A 24,791-nucleotide genomic window follows, 5' to 3' on the forward strand; every position below is an offset into this window, starting at 1 on the left:
CCAACTTTCCACTCCTTTGTATATAGAATGGATACACAACAAGGTCCTACTGTATAGCACAGAGAACTATATTCAATATCCTATGATAAACCATAATGCAAAAGAATATAAAAAAAGAATGTATATATATGTACATATATATACATGTTCGCTTTGCTATACAGCAGAAATTAACACAACATTGTAAATCAACTATACTTCAATAAAAAAATTAATTAAAAAAGACTTACTTTATGAGTTTATGTCCTTTGTAATGGTGAATTTGTCCAGCGTCCTCACCTACTTTGTCTGACTTTTGAGAAGAACAGTTTTGTTACTTATTTCTGCCCTTGGTCTTTCCTGTCCTAACGATCCTTCCCCAAATTACTACACATCATGGCTTTACCTTGCGTGTTTGCTTCATAGGGATATTGTCTGGTTAAAATTAGGTATTAGAAACTGATTCTTGAAAATTAAGACTGAAGTTACTTCTTTAGAAGTAACTTCTAAACTGAAGTTACTTTTCGTCATTTCTGCCTAAACTTCACGTTGTCTTTCCTCTGCATAAAGTGAGCTGGATTGCATCCCACACCTGTTCATGCAGCGGTGGACAGCCACGGCAGGCGTGTGGGTACGTTTGCACGTGCGTCTGTATTTTATCTAAGGACGCGAGATCCTTGTAACTGTGGGACTTCACCACTCTCTTATACCTAAATGATGAACTTCTACTCACCAGACAATGTGCCTGTGATGATCTAGATATCTCACCTTAGGTGTTATACAGCATGTTCTCTGTGATGTATGTAGCATGTTTTATGTTGTTTTATCAATCTGTGTAAACTGTACCCAAAGCCAGCAGCTATTCCAAAATAAAAGTGAAAAGTGGAGGGATGTGATTAGTAATTAATACATTTCTGAAGATGAGGTAGCCTGGTGAGGGTACAGTATAAATTTTAAAAGGCTTATTTCCTCTTTTCTTGCCAAAGATAAACAGACATGGTCTAGGAGGGGGGATGAGCTATATAAATGGAAGTTATCTGAACAGAAATATTCTAGGAGGGGGATAAGCTTTATAAATGGAAGTTAAGAGGGGTCCGAGCTTCAATCTCTTCACCTCTTAAAGCATGGCCAGCACCGCCCTCCTCTTGGGGTCGCCATGAAGTCATAGTGGAGGAGCTTAGCAGGCTCCCTCCTCTCCGAGGTTCTTTTGGCATTAGTCCTTTTCTGTGTCTTCTGAGCAGGAGTGGGGGCACTCTGTAGCACATGAGGCCCTAAACAAAAGCCCAGGAGAAAGTCTGTCTGGAGAGAGTAGTTAGAAAGAGGCATATGGAAAGAATGAGGCCAAGTTCCTGAAAAGACCCTCATTCTAAGACATCTCGCTCAGGTGAAGAAAGAGCCTGGTTGTAACCTTCTGGAGGCCCATGTCTGCAGAGTCGATGCCCAAGGCCCTGGACCTTCATTTTCTCAGTGATCACAGCAAAGTGTTTTGTGGACAGCCTGCCAGAGGGCAACTGTAGAGACCCTGTGACCTGCATCACCTTTCAACTTTAAAGTGTGATTAGAAACCAACCCACGGAACAGGCAAACAAAAAGCAAAACCTCGGCTGTTTTCGATTTTTCTTTCTTCTGAAATGCTACTCTAATATAAAGGAGAAGCGTGTTATCCCCCAGTCCTTTTGTTAGCGGACTTACTCTCAGCTCAAGTTACTTGTAAGTCAGGTGTTCAACGTGGCAGAAGTCGTTGGCTGGTTTTGGGCCCCTGCCAAAGAGACACTATTACAAGGATTAGGTGTAATAAACACCCTATCATATATCCAACAGTCATCTCTGTTGCAAAAGTGCCCTGAGCCTAAACCCTTAACTTCTGCCTGGTTGCTTAATATTTTGCCAAGTTTGCTTACCAGGAATTAGAAGAGGTCTAGGAACCTGAGAGCTCTATGGGACTTTAGAGGTCATCTCGTGGTTTCCAAACTATATTCAGGTGGAACACTGGTGGCTTGCGACGTGTTTAACGGGTGTCCCTTTAAATGGATTCTGTGGTCATGTAAGTTTGGAAAACACTATTATGCAGAGCTAAGTTTCTTGAGTAAAGGACATCTCAAGGTCTTTAATATGCTAACATGAATCTTGGCTCTGGGGATATGACATGTAGCTTTTCTCACACTCACTTGACCACGAAGTCCTTTTATTGTAGAACAGGTACTGCCATCTCGAGAATGCCAGGCAGAGGCCATGGAATCTAGTCATTAAGAGCACGCCTTCTAATGTTGAACTGCCTGGGTTCAATTCCTGGCTTTACCATTTACTGATCTCATGATCTTGAGCAATTCGCATCACTTCTTTGTACTTCAGTTTCCCCAACTAAAATGGGGACGCTAATGATACCTACCTATAGAGTTATTTTTAAAACCGAAGAACGGGGCTAAGAACAGTGCCTGGCACATACTTGACTATTATCATCCTAACATAGTTCAGATAAGGACTAGCCTGATGCCCTCATTCTGGAGATGAGAAAGTGAGTTCCAAGTAGTGTACTCATGCAGTGTCACTCATTCAACACACTGACCAAGCGCCAATATGCACTTGCATGCATCGTGCATGGCAATTCTATCCCCAGAAATGAAGATAAACTTGGGGCAGTTCCTGCCCTGGAAGAACACACACTAGTGACTTGGCTCAGGTGTGAGACCTTTTAGTAGTAAAGCCAACAGCCAACTTTACAGTAGTAAAGTCCAAGTCAGGACTCCTGACTTCCATCCTGCAGCTCATCCTCTGATTCTGTTCTGAAAGAGAATGATCTGTACAGCCCAATTGGTAAGCAAGAAGAGGGAGCATGGAGTACAGCCAGTAGACTTATTTTTTCAGTTGGATATGAGGCCATATATTTGAATTCATTGTTAGTGTGAGCCAGAAAAAGTAATCAAGAGAAACACTTTTGGAGAAAAGCAAACTCTAAAAATATTAACTAGAAAGGGAAGTAAACGGGTGGTATGAAGTGGCCCACGTAGGAGTCCCCAGATACGGCTGGCTTGATGTATTGGTCACCACTGTGTCACTAATGGTCTGCTCTGTTTGGTCTAGGCATCCCTTCTGAGGGCTTCCCCCGGGACTGCCTCAGTGAGCAGACAGCAGCTAAAGACCTTCCCAGCAGGGATGGAGGTGCGTGGGTCCTGGCCTACAGAGCAGGACCAGTCGGTCCATTTCTGCTCCATGAAGAAAGAGAGAAGCCCAACAGAAGCAAACTGTACTTGGATCTCCATGTAAGTAGACATCTTTGTGTTTGTGCTATGATTCTTTGCAATTGACAGAGGCTCACTTAATATGCATTTAATGTAAAGTGTGTTTGTAAAGCTGCTGAAGCTACATTTTGTGTGAGTGTCGTCTAAAAATCAATCAGTTGCAGAAAACAGTTATATATCGGTGAGCTGAAATTTGTGCACTAGAAAGTGACTGTGTTTACAGTTTATCTGAGCATTTACACAGTACTCTGCTTACATCAGTTTGCTGCCTAAACCTCATTGTGGGAGAACCCATTTGCTGCTCTTAATATCATTTTTCTAAAAATTCGAGAACATGTGTTAGCTGACTGATAGGATCTGGATCCTCCAGTGAAATTCAAATAGCCTGTCTTCCACATTCCTAAACCTTTCTTTCTCTGCAGCCGCTCAAATAACAGGTGAACAATTTGGCAGGAAATCTGCGGAATAGAGGATGACCCATTAGAAAAACAGACTTCTCTTTCCCATTCATTCATGGATTCATTGACACAGAGGCCTTGACTGATCTGTACAAAGCAGTGGGCTGGGTTTTAGCTACTTCCACACCACAGGTGGCCTGATAGGATTGACCAGACTGTCACGATTGTCACCACCCTTCCTCACATCCCCATTTCCTGTCAGAGATGGGGGTGAGCATTAGGAATCTAACGGGCACTTCTTTTTTTTTTTTTTGCTCTATTAACTTTAATGCCTGTTGATAGTCTTGTGTCCCTGATTTCTTTGAATGACTTCCAATTCGTTATTTTCAAGCCCGGAAGTATGTTTCTGATGAGTGTGGCCTGTAAGGTTCATATGGGTAGCAATTTTCTCAAGCAACCAAGAGCAGAAGAGCCTTGCACTTTTCATAATCGTAAAACCAGAGTCATTGTATGTCATTTTAGAAAAGCATGCGACATCTCAGTCATTCTAAAAGGAGGTTTGGAATGAAGCTGTAAGATGTAAAATCTACAGCCCTTCATGAGATGAAATGGAAATTTGTAGTTTTTGTTTACATGCCTCTCCCGAAAAAGCAAACTGTGCATCTTGAGATGTGCTCAAAGTAAGAAGTGTAACAGCGACATCTACTGGCCAGATTAAGTTGAGTTTGCCGCAGCAGGAGGCCTGGCGTGTCACAGTGCTGAAATGGATTTTGAACGACCACTTTCTTTTTCTTCTGTATTTTTAAAAAATGCTGGGTTTATGTGTTTTTTAACACATTGACTAAACTATGTATTTCTGGTTTTCCTTTTCCTCGGTGAATTAAATTATTTCCTAATTTTACTTTATTTCAATTATAGAAATCATATACAATCCTTTTGGAAAATTTGAAATATGTAGTTAAATTGAAAGAAAAGTAATAACTCATAATCTCAGCAACCACAGACAACTGTAAATTTTTGATAAATTTACTTTATATTTTTCACTGTTTATGACGGATTTTCAGTGAGGAACTTTTTTTTTTAACTTATAAGCATAGATTTTATATCCTTATTACTTTCTTTTTTTTTCCTTTACCTATTACTTTTACATTGCTTGTCCATGTTGCTACAAATTCCTCCTGGATATATTTTCAGTGAATGAATAATGTTCCTCTACACTGTATCTCAAAATTTATTTAATCATTTCTCTGTTATTGGATGTTAAAATTTTTTTTTTTGGCCAAGGGCACGGCATGCAGGATCTTAGTTCCCTGACCAGCTATCGAACCCATGCCCCCTGCAGTGGAAGTGCGTAGTCCTAATCACTGGACTGCCAGGGAATTCCCTAAAGTTGTTTTTTATTTTGGGATAGTACTACAATTTGGAAATAAATAGCACTACCACATATATAATTTTTCTTATACCCCGCCCCTCCAATATATAGGATAAACTTTGGTTTATTGTCTATAAATATAAGTATTTTTAGGCTTTTGAAACATATCACATAAACAAGGTCTATTTCCTGAACCAGGCTTTAATGGTGTGTGTGTGTGTGTTTATACACACGTATATATAAGTATATATATTATATACAATATGTGTATAACAAATATAATATTTATATATTACATATATTATATATGATGTATAAATATGTTTATATATACATAACCATAATTATGTATATATACATAATTTACATAAATATACAATAAGATATATATAAATATTTACATGTTTCTTAGTTTTCCATTAATTATAATTTTTAAAAACTGGGGTAGTTTCTTTAGATTATTTTCTACATCAGTGGTTTTATAGCTTTGTCCCTAAGACTCCTCACCTGCAAGCCCTAACCCCTCTTCAGAAGCTACAATTTGTCTCTTGTGTTCTGAATATTGTTATTCTAAGATGTCTGCTTGGGAGGGTTCTACTGATTTAGTAAAAGTTTGCATCCTGTTACTGATCACCGCACCAGCTCGCAAGGACTTCTTTCCTCTGGGGGGCTGTGAACGCTAAGCTCAGGGAGACATGTATTGCTGTATGATACTTTGATCAGCCTTAAATGTTGGATAGGACTGCTCGTTTTCAGATTTGAACCTGATTTGCAGTGTCATCATTAAGAAGTTACTTTTTTTTTAACATCTTTATTGGAGTATCATTACTTTACAATGGTGTGTTAGTTTCTGCTGTATAACAAAGTGAATCAGCTATACATATACATATATCCTCATATCTCTTCCCTCTTGCTTCTCCTTCCCACCCTCCCTATCCCACCCCTTTAGGTGGTCACAAAGCACCAAGCTGATCTCCCTGTGTTATGCAGCTCCTTTCCACTAGCTATCTGTTTTACATTTGGTAGTGTATATATGTCCATGCCACTCTCTCACTTCATCCCAGCTTACCCTTCCCCCTCCCCGTGTCCTCAAGTCCATTCTCTGCATCTGCGTCTTTATTCCTGTCCTGCTCAGAACCTTTTTTTTTTTTTTTTTGGTTCCATATATATGTGTTAGCATACAGTATTTGTTTTTCTCTTTCTGACTTACTTCACTCTGTGTGACAGACTCTAGGTCCATCCACCTCACCACAAATAACTCAATTTCATTTCTTTTTATGGCTGAGTAATATTCCATTGTATATATGTGCCACATCTTCTTTATCCATTCATCTGTCACTGGACGCTTAGGTTGCTTCCATGTCCTGGCTATTGTAAATAGAGCTGCAATGAACATTGTGGTACATCACTCTTTTGGAATTATGGTTTTCTCAGGGTATATGCCCAGTAGTGGAATTGCTGGGTCATATGGTAGTTCTCTTTTTAGTTTTTTAAGGAACCTTCATGCTGTTCTCCATAGTGGCTGTATCAATTTACATTCCCACCAACAGTGCAAGAGGGTTCCCTTTTCTCCACACCCTCTCCAGCATTTATTGTTTGTAGATTTTTTGATGATGGCCATTCTGACTGGTGTGAGGTGATACCTCATTGTAGTTTTGATTTGCACTTCTCTAGTGATTAGTGATGGTGAGCATCTTTTCATGTATTTGTTGGCCATATGTATGTCTTTTTTAGAGAAATGTCTGTTTAGGTCTTCTGCCCATTTTTGGATTGGGTTGTCTGTTTTTTTGATATTGAGCTGAATGAGCTCCTTGTAAATTTTGGAGATTAATCCTTTGTCAGTTGCTTCATTTGTAAATATTTTCTCCCATTCTGAGGGTTGTCTTTTCATCTTATTTATGGTTTCCTTTGCTGTGCAAAAGCTTTCGATTTTCATTAGGTCCCATTTGTTTATCTTTGTTTTTATTCCCATTTCTCTAGGAGATGGGTCAAAAAGGATCTTGCTGTGATTTATGTCATAGACTGTTCTGCCTATGCTTTCCTGTAAGAGTTTTATAGTGTCTGGCCTTATATTTAGGTCTTTAATCCATTTTGAGTTGATTTTTGTGTATGATGTTAGGGAGTTCTCTAATTTCATTCTTTTACATGTAGCTGTCCAGTTTTCCCAGCACCACTTATTGAAGAGGCTGTCTTTTCTCCATTGTATACTCTTTCCTCCTTTATCAAAAAGAAGGTGACCATATGTGCATAGGTTTATCTCTGGGCTTTCTATCCTGTTCCATTGATCTATATTTCTGTTTTTGTGCCAGTACCATGCTGTCTTGATTACTGTAGCTTTGTAGTATAGTCTGAAGTCAGGGAGCCTGATTCCTCCAGCTCCGTTTTTCTTTCTCAAGGTTGCTTTGGCTATTCGGGGTCTTTTGTGTTTCCATACAAAGTGTAAAATTTTTTCTTCTAGTTCTCTGAAAAATGCCATTGGTAGTTTGACAGGGATTGCATTGAATCTGTAGATTGCTTTGGGTAGTATAGTCATTTTCACAATGTTGATTCTTCCAATCCAAGAACATGGTATATCTCTCCATCTATTTGTATCATCTTTAATTTCTTTCATCAGTGTCTTATAGTTTTCTGCATACAGGTGTTTTGACTCCTTAGGTAGGTTTATTCCTAGGTATTTTATTCTTTTTGTTGCAATGGTGAATGGTAGTGTTTCCTTAATTTCTCTTTCAGATTTTTCATCATTAGTATATAAGAATGCAAGAGATTTCTGTGCATTAATTTTGTATCCGGCTGCTTTACAAAATTCATTGATTAGCTCTAATGGTTTTCTGGTAGCATCTTTAGGATTCTTTATGTATAGTATCATGTCATCTGCAAACAGTGACAGTTTTACTTCTTCTTTTCCGATTAGATTCCTTTTATTTCTTTTTCTTCTCTGATTGCTGTGGCTAAAACTTCCAAAAATATGTTGAATAATAGTGGTGAGAGTGGGCAACCTTGTCTTGTTCGTGATCTTAGTGGAAGTGGTTTCAGTTTTCCACCATAGAGAACGATGTTGGCTGTGGGTTTGTCATATATGGCCTTTATTATATTGAGGTAAGTTCCCTGTATGCCTACTTTCTGGAGAGTTTTTATCATAAATGGGTGTTGAATTTTTTCAAAAGCTTTTTCTGTATCTATTGAGATTATCATATGGTTTTTCTCCTTCAGTTTGTTAATATGGTGTATCACGTTGATTAATTTACGTATATTGAAGAATCCTTGCATTCCTGGGATAAACCCTACTTGATTATGGTGTATGATACATTTAATGTGCAGTTGGATTCTGTTTGCTAGTATTTTGTTGAGGATTTTTGCATCTGTGTTCGTCAGTGATATTGACCTGTAGTTCTCTTTTTTTGTGACATCTTTGTCTGCTTTTGGTATCAGGGTGATGGTGGCCTTGTAGAATGAGTTTGGGAGTGTTCCTCCCTCTGCTATAATTTGGAAGAGTTTGAGAAGGATAGGTGTTAGCTCTTCTGTAAATGTTTGATAGAATTCACCTGTGAAGCCACCTGGTCCTGGGCTTTTGTTTGTTGCAAGATTTTTAATCACAGTTTCAATTTCAGTGCTTGTGATTGGTCTGTTTATATTTTCTATTTATTCCTGGTTCAGTCTCAGAAGGTTGTGCTTTTCTAAGAATTTGTCCATTCCTTCCAGGTTGTCCATTTTTTTTGGCATATGGTTGCTTGTAGTGATCTCTCATGATCCTTTGTGTTTCTGCAGTATCAGTTGTTACTTCTTTTTCATTTCTAATTCTTTTGATTTGAGTCTTATCCCTTTTTTTCTTGATGAGTCTGGCTAATGGTTTATCAATTTTGTTTATCTTCTCAAAGAATCAGCTTTTAGTTTTATTGATCTTTGCTATCGTTTCCTTTATTTCTTTTTCTTTTATTTCTGATCTGATCTTTATGATTTCTTTCCTTCTGCTAACTTTGGGGGTTTTTTTGTTCTGTCTCTAATTGCTTTAGGTGTAAGGTTATGTTGTTTATTTGAGATGTTTCTTGTTTCTTGAGGTAGGATTATATTGCTATAAACTTCCCTCTTAGAGCTGCTTTTGCTGCATCCCATAGGTTTTCAGTCATCGTGTTTTCACTGTCATTTGTTTCTAGCTATTTTTTGATTTCCTCTTTGATTTCTTCAGTGACCTCTTGGTTATTAAGTAGTGTATTGTTTAGCCTCCACCTGTTTGTATTTTTTACAGTTTTTTTCCTGTAATTGATATCTAGTCTCATAGCGTTGTGGTCGGAAAAGATACTTGATACGATTTCAATTTTCTTAAATTTACCAAGGCTTGATTTGTGACCCAAGATATGATCTATCCTGGAGAATGTTCCTCATATGAGCACTTGAGAAGAAAGTTTATTCTGTTGTTTTTGGATGGAATGTCCTTAATAAGTATCAATTAAGTCCATCTTGTCTAATGTGTCATTTAAAGCTTGTGTTTCCTTATTTATTTTCATTCTGGATGATCTGTCCATTGATAAAAATGGGGTGTTTAAGTCCCCTACTATGATTGTGTAACTGTCGATTTCCCCTTTTATGGCTGTTAGCATTTGCCTTATGTATTGAGGTGCTCCTATTTTGGGAGCATATATATTTATAATTGTTATATCTTCTTCTTGGATTGATCCCTTGATCATTATATAGTGTCCTTCTTTGTCTCTTGTAATAGTCTTTATTTTAAAGTCTATTTTGTCTTCTATGAGAATTGCTACTCCAGCTTTCTTTTGATTTCCATTTGCATGGAATATCTTTTTCCATCCCCTCACTTTCAGTCTGTATGTGTCCCTAGGTCTGAAGTGGGTCTCTTGTAGACAGCGTATATACAGGTCTTCTTTTTGTATCCATTCAGCCAGTCTATGTCTTTTGGTTGGAGCATTTAATCCATTTACATTTAAGGTAATTATCGATATGTATGTTCCTATTACCATTTTCTTAATTGTTTTGGGTTTGTTTTTGTAGGTTTTTTCCTTCTCTTGTGTTTCCTGCCTAGAGAAGTTCCTTTAGCATTTGTTGTAAAGCTGGTTTGGTGGTGCTGAATTCTCCTAACTTTTGCTTGTCTGTTAAGGTTTTAATTTCTCCATCTAATCTGAATGAGTTCCTGCAGGGTAGAGTAATCTTGGTTGTAGGTTTTTCTCTTTCATGACTTTAAATATGTCCTGCCACTCCATTCTGGCTTGCAGAGTTTGTGCTGAAAGATCAGGTGTTAACCTTAAGGGGATTCCCTTGTATGTTATTTGTTGCCTTTCCCTTGCTGCTTTTAATATTTTTTCTTTGTATTTAATTTTTGATAGTTTGATTAATATGTGTCTTGGGGTGTTTCTCCTTGGATTTATCCTTTATGGGACTCTCTGTGCTTCCTGGACTTGATTGACTATTTCCTTTTCTATGTTAGGGAAATTTTCAACTCTAATCTCTTCAAATATTTTCTCAGACCCTTTCTTTTTCTCTTCTTCTTCTGGGACCCCTATAATTCGAATGTTGGTGTGTTTAATGTTGTCCCAGAGGTCTCGAGACTGTCCCCAATTGTTTACATTCTTTTTTCTTTATTCTGCTCTGTGGTAGCTATTTGCACTATTTTATCTTCCAGGTCACTTATCTGTACTTCTGCCTCAGTTAATCTGCTATTGATTCCTTCTAGAGAATTTTTAATTTCATTTATTGTGTTGTTCATCACTGTTTGTTTGCTCTTTAGTTCTTCTGTGTCCTTGTTAAACATTTCTTGTATTTTCTCCATTCTATTTCCAAGCTTTTGGATCATCTTTACTATCATTACTCTGAATTCTTTTTCAGGTAGACTGCATATTTCCTCTTCATTTGTTTGGTCTGGTGCATTTTTACCTTGCCCCTTCATCTGCTGCATATTTCTCTGTTTTCCTATTTTGCTTAACTTACTGTGTTTGGGGTCTCCTTTTTGCAGGCTTCAGGTTCGTAGTTCCTGTTGTTTCTGGTGTCTGCCCTCAGTGGGTAAGGTTGGTTCAGTGGGTTGTGTAGGCTTCCTGGTAGGGGGGACTGGTGCCTGTGTTCCGGTGCGTGGGGCTGGATCTTGTCTTTCTGGTGGGCAGGGCTCTGTCCGATGGTGTGTTTTGGGCTGTCTGTGAACCTGTATGATTTTAGGCAGCCTTTCTGCTAATGGGTGGGGTTGTGTTCCTGTCTTGCTAGTTATTTGGCATGGGGTGTCCAGCACTGGAGCTTGCTGGTTGTTGAGTGGAGCTGGGTCTTAGTGTTGAGATGGAGATCTCTGGGAGAGCTCTTGCTGATTGATATTATGTGGGGCCGGGAGGTCTCTGGTGGTCCAATGTCCTGGACTCGGCTCTCCCACCTCAGAGGCTCAGGCCTGACACCAGCCCGGAGCACCAAGACCCTGTCAGCCACATGGCTCAGAAGAAAAGGGAGAAAAAAAAAATAAAAAAAAAAATAAATGTAAATAAATAAATAAATAAATAAATAAAATAATCAAAAATTTAAAAATTATTAAAATAAAAAATAAAAAAAAGAGAGCAATCAAACCAATAAACAAATCCACCAGTGATAACAATCGCTAAAAACTATACTAAGATAAACATAAAAATCAGAAACAAGTCAGCTGCAGACAGCAAACCCCAAGTCTACAGTTGCTCCCAAAGTCCACCACCTCAATTTTGGGTTGATTCATTGTCTATTCAGGTATTCCACAGACACAGTGTACCTCAAGTTGATTGTGGGGATTTAATCCGCTGCTCCTGAGGCTGCACGGAGAAATTTCACTTTCTCTTCTTTGTTTGCACAGCTCCCGGTGTTCAGCTTTGGATGTGGCCCCACCTCTGCGTGTAGGTTGCCCTCAGGCTTCTGTTCCCACCCAGACAGGACGGGTTTAAAGCAGCAGCTGATTAGGGGGCTCTGGCTCACTCAGGCCCTTGGGGAGGGAGGGGTACGGTAGTTATAATTGGAATGTGGGGCGAGCCTGCAGCGGCAGAGGCCAGCATAACTTTGCAACTGCCTGAGGTGCGCCAAGTGTTCCCCCGGGGAAGTTGTCGCTGGATCACGGGACCCTGGCAGTGGCAGGTTGCACAGGCTCCTGGGGGCGTGTGGATAGTGACCTGCACTTGCACAAAGTTTTCTTGGTGGCTGCAGCCGCAGCATTAGCGTTTCATGCCCGTTTCTGGTGTCCGAGCTGATAGCCACAGCTCACGCCTGTCTCTGAAGCTCGTTTAGGCAGTGCTCTGAATCCCCTCTCCTCATGCACCCCGAAACAATGGTCTCTTGCCTCTTAGGCGGTTCCAGGCTTTTTCCCGGACTCCCTCCCGGCTAGCTGTGGCGCACTAGCCCCCTTCAGGCTGTGTTCACGCAGCAAACTCCACTTGCTCTTCCTGGGATCTGACCTCCAAAGCCGGAGCCTCTGCTCCCAGCCCCCACCTGCCCCGGCGGGTGAGCAGACAAGCCTCTCGGGCTGGTGAGTGCTGGTCGGCACCAATCCTCTGTGCGGGAATCTCTCTGCTTTGCCCTCTGCACTCCTATTGCTGCGCTCTCCTCCGTGGCTCCTAAGCTTCCGCCCCATCCTCCCCCATCTCTACCAGTGAAGGGGCTTCCTAGTGTGTGGAAACCTTTCCTCTTTCACAGCTCCCTCCCAGAGGTACAGGTCCCATTCCTATTCTTTTGTCTCTTTTTTCTTTTTTCTTTTGCCCTACCCAGGTACGTGGGGGAGTTTCTTGCCTTTCGGGAAGTCTGAGGTCTTCTGCCAGCGTTCAGTAGGTGTTCTGTAGGAGTTGTTCCACATGTAGATGTATTTTTGATGTATTTGTGGGGAGGAAGGTGATCTCCACGTCTTACTTCTCCACCATCTTGAAGGTCCACCCAAGAAGTTACTTTAATCAGTCTTTTTCTATGGATATGCAGCATTTCATTAGTATGTAGGGGTAATAGCTAAAACATTTAATAATTGGTGGGAATTTGGCATCCACAAATCGGAATGGCCCCAGGCATTAGGGCTGAGGCTGCTATTAAGGCCCCTTATTTAGCTGTGCATTAATTTTTATTTAGTTATTTATTTATTTTTGTCAAGAGCCAGAGAGGAAATATTTTAGGCTTTGGGACCATACAGCCTCTGTTGCAACCACTCAACCCTGTTAACAAAGGCAGCCGTAGAGAATACATACATGAATAACTGTGCCTGTGTTCCCATAAAAGTCTATAGACACTGAAATTTGAATTTCATATAATTTTCACCTATCAAAAATATTATTCATCTTTGATTTTTTTCCCACCATTAAAAAATGTAAAGATCTTTCTTAAAGGAGTCATTCAAAAATAGGCAGTGGGTCAGATCTGGCCCACTCTGGTCTAGAACAAGAGGTTGAGGTCTCCTTCACTTCACTTCCACTGCTGGCTCAACCACTAGCTAGCTGTGGGACTCTGGGCACCAGTTAACTTCTGTGGGCCTCAGTTTCTTTAACAAGTGTGTGCTGACAGGATGGGAGGAACACGAACAGATGAAACAGTGTTCCTTTTAGCTATAATATTACACTTCCTGATTCTATTAAAGGAGCATAAGTCAACCCAAGCAGTGTGGTGTATGGGGAATGAAAATTGCTTAAAAGAAATACAAAGAAATACAAGAAATTCAAAGAAAGAGATGGAAATTATTTAAAAGAAAAACAAATACATCTTAATATTCTCAACATGAATCTTTGTTTTAATACGAGGAACAGTGTCACAATTCTGATAGTGAGACCAAAACTTATTGTCTCCTAACTCTATTTGAAGGCTCATATCATTTCTTTCTGTTTCTCCAGTGCAATCCTTTTTTTCTCCCCTGGTTTTACTGAGGTGTAATTAACATACAATATTGTTTAAGTTTCAAGTGTACAACATAATAATTTGATATATGTATATACCGTGAAATGATCACCACAATAAATTCATTTCACATCCATCACCTCACATAGTTATACGTTTTTTTTTCTTGCGATGAGAACTTTGAAGATCTACTCTCTTAGCAACTTTCAAATGTGCAATAGAGCATTGTTAACTATAGCCACCAACCTGTACATTACATCCCCAGGACTTATCAGTCTTACAACTGGAAGTCTGTACCTTCTGACTACCTTTCACCCATTTTCCTCTGTCTTCATCTCCCCACATCTGGCAACCACCAGTCTCTTTTCTGTTTCTGTGAATTTGGGTTTTTTAAGATTCCACTTATAAGTGAGAACATAACAGTATTCGTCTTTCTCTGTCTGACTTATTCTACTTAGCATAATGCCCTTACGGTCCATCCATGTTGTCGCATGTTACGTTCATCTTTTAGTTACTGAACTGTGAGAAGGTCCAAGCGTTCCTTGGAGGAATGGCAGGAGGTGCAGCTGGTGGAAGGTAGACACCAGGGAGGCTCCGAGCAGCGTCTATTTACCAACCAGTATGTATTTCAGTGTTTAAGCAACCAGTGCTGCTGTCTTGGTGCCCCTTGGCTGAATGTCAGCCAGACTGCTGTGTAGAGAGGTTCTGTTTGGGTGATCATCCTGCTCTAGCAAATCCCATAGACCATTCTGGGTGACCTAGAGAGTTCTCAAAAGAACCCAATGCTCAGTCAGTTCCACTTTTAGGTCATGAGGTTGCTACATATTACATAGGACATATTCAGTGAAAAATTTTTTGTTGTTTGTCTGAAATTCAAATTTAACTGGTTGTCCTGTATTCTATTTCGTAAATATGGCAATCCTAGGTGTCAGTCTGGGGGCAACATCCAAATGCACAAAATGTGTGAATTGCCTTGGGGTAGCATCTATATATGATAAACCCTCAGTCACCCTAAAGTGCCCATTTAGAGCATGAACATTATTACACAGTTAACCTTAAAGGGCAGTTTCTTATATTCCACTATAAGAAACTATCATTAGCCGTGCTCCTCAGTTGCCAGTACACTTTGAGCCAGACATGTCAAGGCAACTGAATCTGGACAGACCAGAGAGCAAATGGGGCCTAACTTCTTATAACAAGTGCAGTTTCTTAAAGATTCCATTTGAGATGACTATTCACCGCGGAGGATAGTTTGTAAAATGTCTGTAAACAAGGGACGTGGGCAGGATAGAAAAAAGACACTAAAAGAGGTGTGGCCTGAGATGGACAAAAGGGATGCAAAGCAGAAAAGGTAAGCAGTCGTCAGAATTCTATATTGGTTGCATGAATTCTGAAAGTAGGATTTTGCATGCAGCTTTTAAAACACAAGCCTTGAACTTTTCTTGGTGATGCTGGTTTCCAAGGATCATCTCCATCACCCCACCCGTGGGTCCCGGGATGCTCCTTACTGAATTAGCTTAATTGTCTGCGGAGGACACAGCATCGGGTTCCAAGTAATTGCATCTTATGAACGGAAAGATATAATTACCAAGTCCACACCAAACCTTAAGTGTCTAAACCAGTAACAAAACTGCCATGAATTGATCACTTCCTCAATGCCAGGCACCATTCTTTGAAGTATTATTATACCCATTGTAGTGATACAAATAAGGAGAGAGGTTCAGTAAAGTCAGGTGCAAGGATCTGGACCCAGGTCTGTCCGAGTCTGGACCTAGGTGCTTAAATGTCAAGCCCCTCTACCTCTCCACTAGTTTGGATGCTTTTCTGATTTGTTTGTTTTCTTTTGTTTTGCTTTTAATTGAAGAACCAAATTCATTTCCTGGATATGAGTTAGCTCTCATAATCAGTGAGAAGGATTGAGAACCAGGCTCAGATTTAGAAAGCTAGAACCACAACCAAAATCACCCCCACAGAACTCAATCCAGTGAAGATTCTGCAACTGCTCACCTGGGACACTGGATGCCTCAGACCTTGGGTCTTTACAGTTGATGGGGAAACACTGATGGGAACACGAGCAGATTTCAGGCCCTCACGTTCCTTCGCTCCTAAAAGGCAAACTCTGCGGCATCAATTGACTTTGACAGCAAAGAATGGATGCAGAGGGCTCTCTGATACAGTGCCTTTGCAGTACATGGAAAGGGCCACATCCTTGTTTTGTTTTCATGGAAGCCAATGAGAGCCTACCGCTTAAAGCTAAAGGCCGCAGGTGGGCTTCCCCACGTCATTAGCATATTCATGACAATGGGGCTTGTATTTGCAAGTGAAGTGAATTTAGAAATATCAAGCTAGCTTGTTTTCTGAAGGCATGTGCTTATTTGTATATGTGAGTACATATGTGTGAGTGTGTGAGTGTGTGAAAGAGAGAGAAAGAGACAGAGATTGTGTGTCTTTTGGCTGTGTGATAAATGATCAAGAAATGATTCAGGTCAAAAGAACAGTGGGGAGGGATGAATTATTGATGGAACTGGAAAATCGCCTTTTTTTTTCTCACAAACTCCTCACCACTTTAAGTCATGATAAAGCAGTTGAAAAAAAGTAATGTGGTTTTATTCCTAAAGCCCATGAAATTTAGCCAGTTATCTCTCTCAAATTAGTTCCAATTTTGCAATTGGTGTGGAAGGTTGTTATCCCATGTAAATAGAAACCCAAATTTATGCCAATCATAAAGCTCAGTTCTTAAGCCATTTCTCACACTTCTCTTGACATCTACTTGTCCTCTCTATAAACTGCGAGATCATGACAAATCTAGTAACATCCCAGATTTCTTCATAAAATAAAAAGAATAATAAGCTTGTCTTAACCATTGAACACCTTAATGGTTAATGGAACTGTGAAATTCACTTTTCTTTGATCTTGATAACACTGTCATTTCCTCTGTCTATTCTGACATGAAACAGAATAGCTGTTCATGTAAAATTTGGACTCTGGAAGCATCTACATAGAGAAAACTTTATATTATGCTTTCAGAGTCTGAGAAACCACAGATTAGAACTGAGTTTTATCAAACTGGTGAGAAATTTGTCTATGAATTTTATTTAAATGAATGAGAATATTGCACTGAAATATTTTATTTGGCTTCTCTAAAATTCAACTGTTCGCTTTTTTGCTGCCTTTGAATGAGTTTCATTTTTTTAAGCCTCCCTTTTCTGTCTCAAAAACTGCAGTTCTGTGTGCATTGCTTAGACTGTGAGCTTCACATCAGTTCTTTAAATGCTGATCTCTTTCTACATATACCATTTATGTTCCATGTGCATATTCAGAAAAGTATTTTCTTTCTTTTCTCTCCAGGATAGAAATGGGAATTTGTGGTTAAAATTACATCCCATATGACCCATTTAAAATTTGAAATGCAGCAGCCTTTGCCTAGGGAATGTTTGAGAGCACTCCTATGCTAACATAAGGCTCCAGTTTTTATTGCCCAGTTATTTTTCTCTTGCCTTTTGATTTTTACATGTTTTAATTAAGCCGTCTTGATTTATGATTATTATTCCTTCTGAATTGCATTAAGAACTACAGCTACTACATAAATGTCCTGTGTATGAACGTCATAAACGTCCCTTTCCAGCTATAGAAAGTAAGTGACTGTGATTCTAGGAACTATTATAACATTTCTACAGAATATTTCATGATACTTTTTAAAGTGTTGAAAGTGACAGTAGCGCTATATATACTTGTTTTGTTTAAATCTCAAAGTAAAATGATGTACAAAATGGAGGCAATAGTGAATATATTTCAAAATTATGGAAACGTGATTCCTCACTCCCACTTCACTGATGCCTGTAGCTATACGTGCTTCATAAAGTATGCTTACTATTTATTGGGTGTCTGTTGTGAATCAAGCAAGCACCGGGTTAGGAATATTAGCACATTTAATTCTTAGAACAATCCTATGAGTTATTATTTTCCCTATTTTATACATGTAAATACTGGTTCATAGAAGTTAAGGAACTTGCCTAAGTGACACATCTAGCGTGTAACTAGTAAGTAATATCCCATAGTGAGCCCAAATACATCTCACTTCAAAGCCATAGCTCTGGCCTCTCCTCTTTTTCTTTGCCCTCTCTTTAACTCTGTTTAAGAATAGGATCACAGGGACCTCCCTGGTGGTCCAGTGGTTGAGATTCTACGCCCCCAATGCAGGGGGCCCGGGTTTGACCCCTGGTCAGGGAACTAAGAGCCCGCATGCCGCAACGAAGATCCCGCACGGGGTAGCGAGGATCCAGTGTGCCTCAACTAAGACCCGGCGCAGCCAAATAAGTAAATATAAAAAAAAAAAAAAAAAGAATAGGATCATAGTTGTGACAATGCCTAGCTTACTTTCTACTTTGTAATTTTAATGCCTTTACATTGGTTTCCATATTTTTCTTTTAACGTGACTAAATGATGTGAGTATTAACTTCAAGGAGTCATTACTGATCAAATCAGGGCTCATAATTTGTGTCCTTTCTGCTCTCTGCCAATTCCTTCTAACTGCAGTGGCCATTTGGTGCCGGTAACCAGGTGATCATCTATGTTGCCCCCATACTGATGTTTCAATGTGAAAGAGAACTGTTACAAAATTCTATAGCTCTTTGATTTATTATAATGAAAAGAAGGTACATTTAGAATCAGGTTGATCCAGTGCAGATCCTGGCTGTGCCACTCATTGGTTGTGTAATCTTTGAATTGCCCTAATTTCTCTGAACCTCAGTATTAACATCTAAAGCAGTGGCCAAACAGTACCACCTATGGCTATTAATTAAGACTAAATAAAATTTAAAATTTAATTCCTCAGTTACATTAGGCACATTTTAAGTGCTCGGAGGCCACCTGTGGTACTGCATTGCATGACACAGATACATTTCCACCATTACAGAAACTTGCACTGAACAGCACTAATAAAACGGGGTCAGTGACACCTTTCTCATAGAGTTATGGGGAGGATTAAGGTATTAGAAAACTTGCATAAAGAACCTAGCATGGTACCTCCTTGGGACAACCATGACACCCTAAAAAAATGCTAGATCTCCCCCTTCTCTCCTCTCATGCATGTCTTATCATCCACCTTCATTTTGTTTTAGGTAAATCCTCATCTTCCCTGATTTTTCTTTTGCCTCCTTTAAATTTAAAAGTATTTAAAAATGATAACTAGATCTTTGGTGTTGGAACTAATATTCTCAAGATAACTTTTACTTAAAAAAAAATTAAGGAAGGACAAAAAAAGATATCCAGTTACAGCGGAGCCAGTGGCTGTCTCGTTTCACCACTCAGGAAGAACAAGAGTATAGACAGCAAGAGATATATACAGTTTCTTAGATTCCAGATCTTCATCTACAACTTTTATCATGAGCAACTTTAGCCACAATGAAATGCTTTCTCCATGGACTGCGTGCCTTCTGTAGTGGTTATTTCTGTGGGACATCACTATTACTCATTTGGGAAAAGCTCAAAACTCTTCAAAAACATGTCCCAGGAAATTCTGTACCTTAAAGAATGCTCCTATTTTCCCTCCTCTTCAGCTTCACAAGTAAGTCACAGCCTTTCCTTTTTCCTCTTACAATATTTTATTTTGTCACGGACATTGAATCCATTTCCAAGGACTCTTTGATACTGCTTGGTGGAATCAGTCTTAGAAATATCTGACAGTAAGACCCTAAGCAGTAATGTAATAACTATTTCAAGCTTGATTTTTGTATTTGTAAGAGTAAGGACATTTTAAATGAAGTGCGTACACCTTTGAAGTATAATGAGTTGGCCTAAAAACAACAACAAAAAATGGTCCTTGCTCTGCTATTAACGCCCTAGGCTCTCTCCCAGGCCAGTCATCGTCTGGGAACACCCTTCCCCAAAGGGAGGGGAAGTCTCAGTGCTAAGGGACCACACATCATCAGCATGTGTCAACAGACTCTTGAGAAAAGGATTTTCTGGAGAAAATCCAAATTCATGGATTCTTTTTTTTTTTTCTGCAATGATTGAGTTGGTTTAAAAATCATCTTGGAGTACAGGAAAGTAATAAAGAACAGGTGAACTTTGTCACCATCTACAGTAGCCACCTGAGAAAACCCTTTAAGCTAATTGCTCTCTTCAGGTGATACAGATGGAAAACAATAATCCAGAGAGCACTGGCCCTGAAACACCCAAAGGGACCCCTTGAAAGAATTTTCTTTGGAGCTCAATTCACTCGTGGCACAGATGTGGCATGGGGAGCCGTTGTATTTAGTAGGCCTATCTATAAGGAACAATCCTGTTCAGACCAAATGGCTCCTCTGTCCAAGAGCATATGTGAGGGAACTGGGAGGGGCAGCTTCCTGCTTGGGCCGTCCTTTCATCGGTAAATACTTGCTTCATATTGACAAGGTTAAAAAAAATTCTGTTGGTTGCTGGTTGATATCCCTAAGAAAGTTATTCCTTTGCTATGAAAACATGTCATATCCATATGGTACTTACTACGTGCCAGGCATTGATGAGAGTGTGAAACATACATTAGTTTATCTAATGCTTCTAATAACCCACGAAGTAGGTACTTTTCTTATTCCAAGTTTCTAGGTGAGGAAGCTGAGACACAGGTTGCTTATATAACTGGACCAAGGTCAAGTTTCTTGCAGGAGCAGAGTAGGGTGTTAGCCCAGGACCCAGGGTCAGGTTCTTAACTGTGCACACTGCCCTCATTCCTTGATCATTGCAAGATGACGTACCCACTGCTCTCTTCTCTTCTTCAGCTTCACGAGCATGCCTCGGCCTCCCCTCTTCCCTTTCAGAGTCTTCTAGTTTGTTACCGACATTCAACCCACTTCCACAGAAGTTTTGAATACAGCTCAGTGGAACCAGTCTTAGAAACATTTTGCACTAAGTCAGCTCGATGGAAAAAGGCCTTAATCACTGAGCCCTGTCCTTGCCATGGGCAGGTGCAGCCTGTTTTCTTTTGAATCAATCAGTAAAAACAGCTGCTGGCTTCTCCGAGGTTGAGCCAGAGGGGGCTGTTTTGAGGGTTGCAGTAGTTGGCAGGGGGAATCCACGCCGTGAAGGCAGGGAAAGCACTGCCTGAAATGGAAGGAGAAGCCTAGGGAGGTCTCCGGCTCTGTCTTGCATTTGGCCTCATAACTCCATTTTGAAGATGTGGAAAATGAGCTTAAAGAAGATGCTGATCAGGAAGAAGGTAAGATCACGTGCCAAGGCAGTAGGGGGATGTGACACGGGGTGGACAGGAGTTGGGACGCCTCTTTTCCCACCTTAATGGCTGCACTTGAGCTGCGTGAGCTGGTACCAGTTACTTAGCTTCTCTTGACTTCAGATGTCTCCATCTTTGAAAGAAGAATGTTGAGCTGGTTGACTTCTAGTGTTTCTAAAGACCTCTTCAGCCTCCCAACAATTTGATTCTACCCGGCTTCTTCCATAATCTTACACGCCCTTCATCTGACACCTCATTCATTTAACAAATGTCTTTTTGAGTACTTGTGCTGTCATCGTGTTCTCAGGTCTCACCATTTGTATCAGACTTCACTTAGTTAAAACACACTTCCTGAACCCAAAAAACCCATCTCCGCCCATTACCCCACTTATATCTTCATAGTTTACTTACTCTTCCCAGCCCATTGCTCTAAACTCTTTTCTTCCACAGAAATAGTTTCTACAATCTTACTTACTCTTATTAATTTTAACTGGTTTCTACTTTTCTCAAGCAATCGTCTCATGAACCTAGTTGAACCCCTAGAAGCTGGAAGCAGTTAGTCATTAAATTCAGGCCGGGAACTTGAAGTATACTGGATAAGGAGAAACATGAGAATCCTTTAGCCCAACACCGTGAAATTAATCTCACTTGCTTTACTTTTCCCTTGCCTTTCTGGGATTTTATGAGAATGTGGGAAGGGATTCTCTAAGCTGAGTGACATGGCAGAGGGCTGCAAAGAGTAAGTGTGTGAGGTGGGGGGGCTTTAGGAAGTTTTTCTTTTAGGCAGTGTCCAATTTCTGCAAATTGACTTGAAAAATTTTAATGCTCATTCCTCTAGTTGTTATTAGAATCAAGAAGCTAGGTTCTACAGCTTCCAGGAGATGATATGCCTTTTTTGTTGTTTTTGCAACCATTCTTTTTTTTTTAATATTTCAGCTTACTTTTTTTTTTTTTTAAACTTTGGGTTTATTTAATTAATTAATTTATTTATTTATGGCTGTGTTGGGTCTTCGTTTCTGTGCGAGGGCTTTCTCTAGTTGTGGCAAGCGGGGGCCACTCTTCATCGCGGTGCGCGGGCCTCTCACTATCGCGGCCTCTCTTGTTGCGGAGCACGGGCTCCAGACGCGCAGGCTTAGCAATTGTGGCTCACGGGCCCAGTTGCCCTGCGGCATGTGGGATCTTCCCAGACCAGGGCTCGAACCCGTGTCCCCCGCATTGGCAGGCAGATTCTCAACCACTAGTGCCACCAGGGAAGCCCCGATTTGCAACCATTCTTTTAGGCTTCGCTCACTAGGTATTGTTTGTTGGACTGATGTTCCCATTGCCATGAGGTACAATTAGCTCCAGCCTCAATCTGAGAAGATGATGAGATGGGAGGAACACGGAGAATTCATTGGTAGTAAATTCTGCACACAAATAGTGTTCTGTTTGCAAGTAGCTGGGTAGTGATTGTTTTTAACAAATAGTTACAAAGAGCAACACGTGGGTTAAATCCTACCTAATATTCATCATGCCTGTTTCAACTAGTTGTCCAAGGTAGATCATTTTTAAATCTGCCTTTTGCACAGGTGTAGCTATTAGAAAGCTTAAGTGTTTTGAGGTTAGAACAAAAGAGAGTCAGGTGAGGTTGAAAAGGAGAAAGTCTTGGCTGTCACTGGTTTTGTGGAGTAGGTACTTAATAAGTATGCATTGCGGGACAAGACAGAGAGAAATAACGTGCAAGAGAAGTTATTCTTTCCCCCCCCGAGAATGTTAAAGCATTAAATAGATTCATTTTTCAAGACCACCCAACTAAGATCAAATTTGTAGGCTGCTTATTTGAACACTATGGTCTGAAACATTTTCCCAGTCCCTAAATGACCAGATGTTGTAACATTTCTCATGGCCATGAGAACCAGTGGCCTGAAAGAGTCAATATTCAAAGATCTCTGTAAACTACCATGCTGCTCTTTCTTACTCATCTTCATATTTTTATGGTCACTGCTTCTTTCATTCAAAATTGTCTTACGTCCACCTATTGCTGTTTAGACCGAGTCTGGGGTATAAAGTACTCAGTTACAGTCTATGAACAGGAATCACCTCTTTCTTGGCTGATTTCCTGTATTAAACTTCATGTTTCATGAAGGTGGAGGGCTGGAGTTTCTTCATCTTTATATCCCCGGAGCCTCGTACAGAGTCGGTGCTTAACAATGATTGTTGGATGAATGCATCTTTGTGATAGTTAAGTTTCCTAAATGAAGGAGAATTGTACGGGTAAGCTGGAAAGCCTCTTGATAGGTTTGAGTCCCGAGGATTGTGTGTCTTGTCTGTGACCAGTAGACAAGCCAGCTAGGAATTTTTGCTTGATTTTTCTAAGCACCCCCTCTAGATTTCTCCCCTAAATTACAACGAGGGAAAAGAATGGTCATTCTCATATTTTTTCTTTTTGTGAAGTCAACCTTCTGTATCATCTCAAAGGGTAAAGTACAATACATGTCCTAGTGACAGACCACCAACTAACCGGGCTGACACTCTTGCACATTTCAAGATGCAGGCATGTGTGGAGTCCTATTACGGCAGGATGCAGAGCTCAGGGTTTTGGAAGAGTGATTGTGGATTCTAGGGCCTGACTGCCTGGATTCAAGTTCCAGTTCCACCTGTGAACACGGGCAAGCTACATCATCTTTCTGCTCCTCAGTTACTAAACATGAAAAAGAAAATAATACCAGCCTCATAGCTAGATGTACCAATCAGTTAATACACATGGAGCACCTAGAACAGTGCTTATAAACACCCAATAAATGTTAGGTCTTATTAGTATCCTCCACTTACTAGCTGTGCACCTTGGCTTGGTTGTGTTCTCTTGGCCATGGTTGCTTCACTTTTTAAAACAAACCTAATAATACCTTACCTACCTCGAGTCAAGGGACTGGGATCAAATCATCTCCCCGGGACCCAAGACTTCCCGCACTTTCCGTGACACTGTATTGGTGTCCGTGGGTACTGAAAGGGTGCTAAAATTGTGTAGTTCTGCCCCATGCTGTACTGTAGAAGAGCCATCAGCCCCTTCCAGTTTATGTCCCATTTTGCCCAAATCTGCTGAAAGTGCTTAGAAACTTATTCTGGAAATCTGGAAATCAATAATTATGTCTGAGAAAATGGAGCTTTCTCGGTTGAAGAACACCAAATACGTGGCATGTCTCCTCCCCTCACCTGTATATTGGCTGGTCTACATAGTTCTTCAGAAGACTGATCTTATGATCTGATGTGATGATTCCTTTTTTCTCTGTCTTGAAGAAGCAGAAGTATGATTTTTATCAACGGGCATTTCCTTGAGACAGGAAGCTTGTTCTGAGACATACATGTCACCAATGAACTTTCCTGCGTGTCGTGGATTAACTGTGCCCTAGTTAATAATCCCCAAATATACTGGGATCAGGAGCAAACAGGAAAGTATCCGTTTAGATACAAGGTCAAATCAGGGATTAGGAAGTACTGTCTTAACTTTCCTATAGGAGTTGATGGGTTATAATCGTATGTACCCTTTTTGTGTGAGGGTTTCTTTTGAACACATCGTGCTAGAAATTTATCATTGTGATCAGAATTTCTTAGTATTAATACTTAGTGGGGAACACAATTCAAGTTAGCAGTGTGGAAGCCACAGCCATTCCCGGCTGAGGATAAAGCAAGACAGTTTTTTTGCTTGTGGCTACAGCTTCCGTTTTGCAGAATTTGTTTGCGTTTAACACTTGGGCTCAATCTTCTCGCAGCTTTGTTCAGAGCCGGTGATTACTATTAAA

The 24,791-nt window shown here is 40.2% G+C and overlaps 1 protein-coding gene across 4 annotated transcripts in view; it reads left to right on the forward strand.

Moving 5' to 3' along the window:
- FMN1 (formin 1) overlaps nt 1-24,791 on the forward strand; it is a 415,982-nt gene that overhangs the window by 76,112 nt on the left and 315,079 nt on the right. For 3 of the 4 annotated variants that reach the window (XM_068548761.1, XM_068548771.1, XM_068548792.1), the window contains exon 2: nt 3,061-3,239. The exons of the other annotated variant lie outside the window; for it this stretch is intronic. In XM_068548761.1, coding sequence (XP_068404862.1) covers nt 3,061-3,239 — 179 coding nt within the window. The remainder of the gene's footprint in view (nt 1-3,060; nt 3,240-24,791) is intronic. 4 annotated transcript variants of the gene reach the window in all.

This window comes from Eschrichtius robustus, chromosome 1, assembly GCF_028021215.1.
Source record: "Eschrichtius robustus isolate mEscRob2 chromosome 1, mEscRob2.pri, whole genome shotgun sequence".
Lineage (NCBI taxonomy): Eukaryota > Metazoa > Chordata > Mammalia > Artiodactyla > Eschrichtiidae > Eschrichtius > Eschrichtius robustus.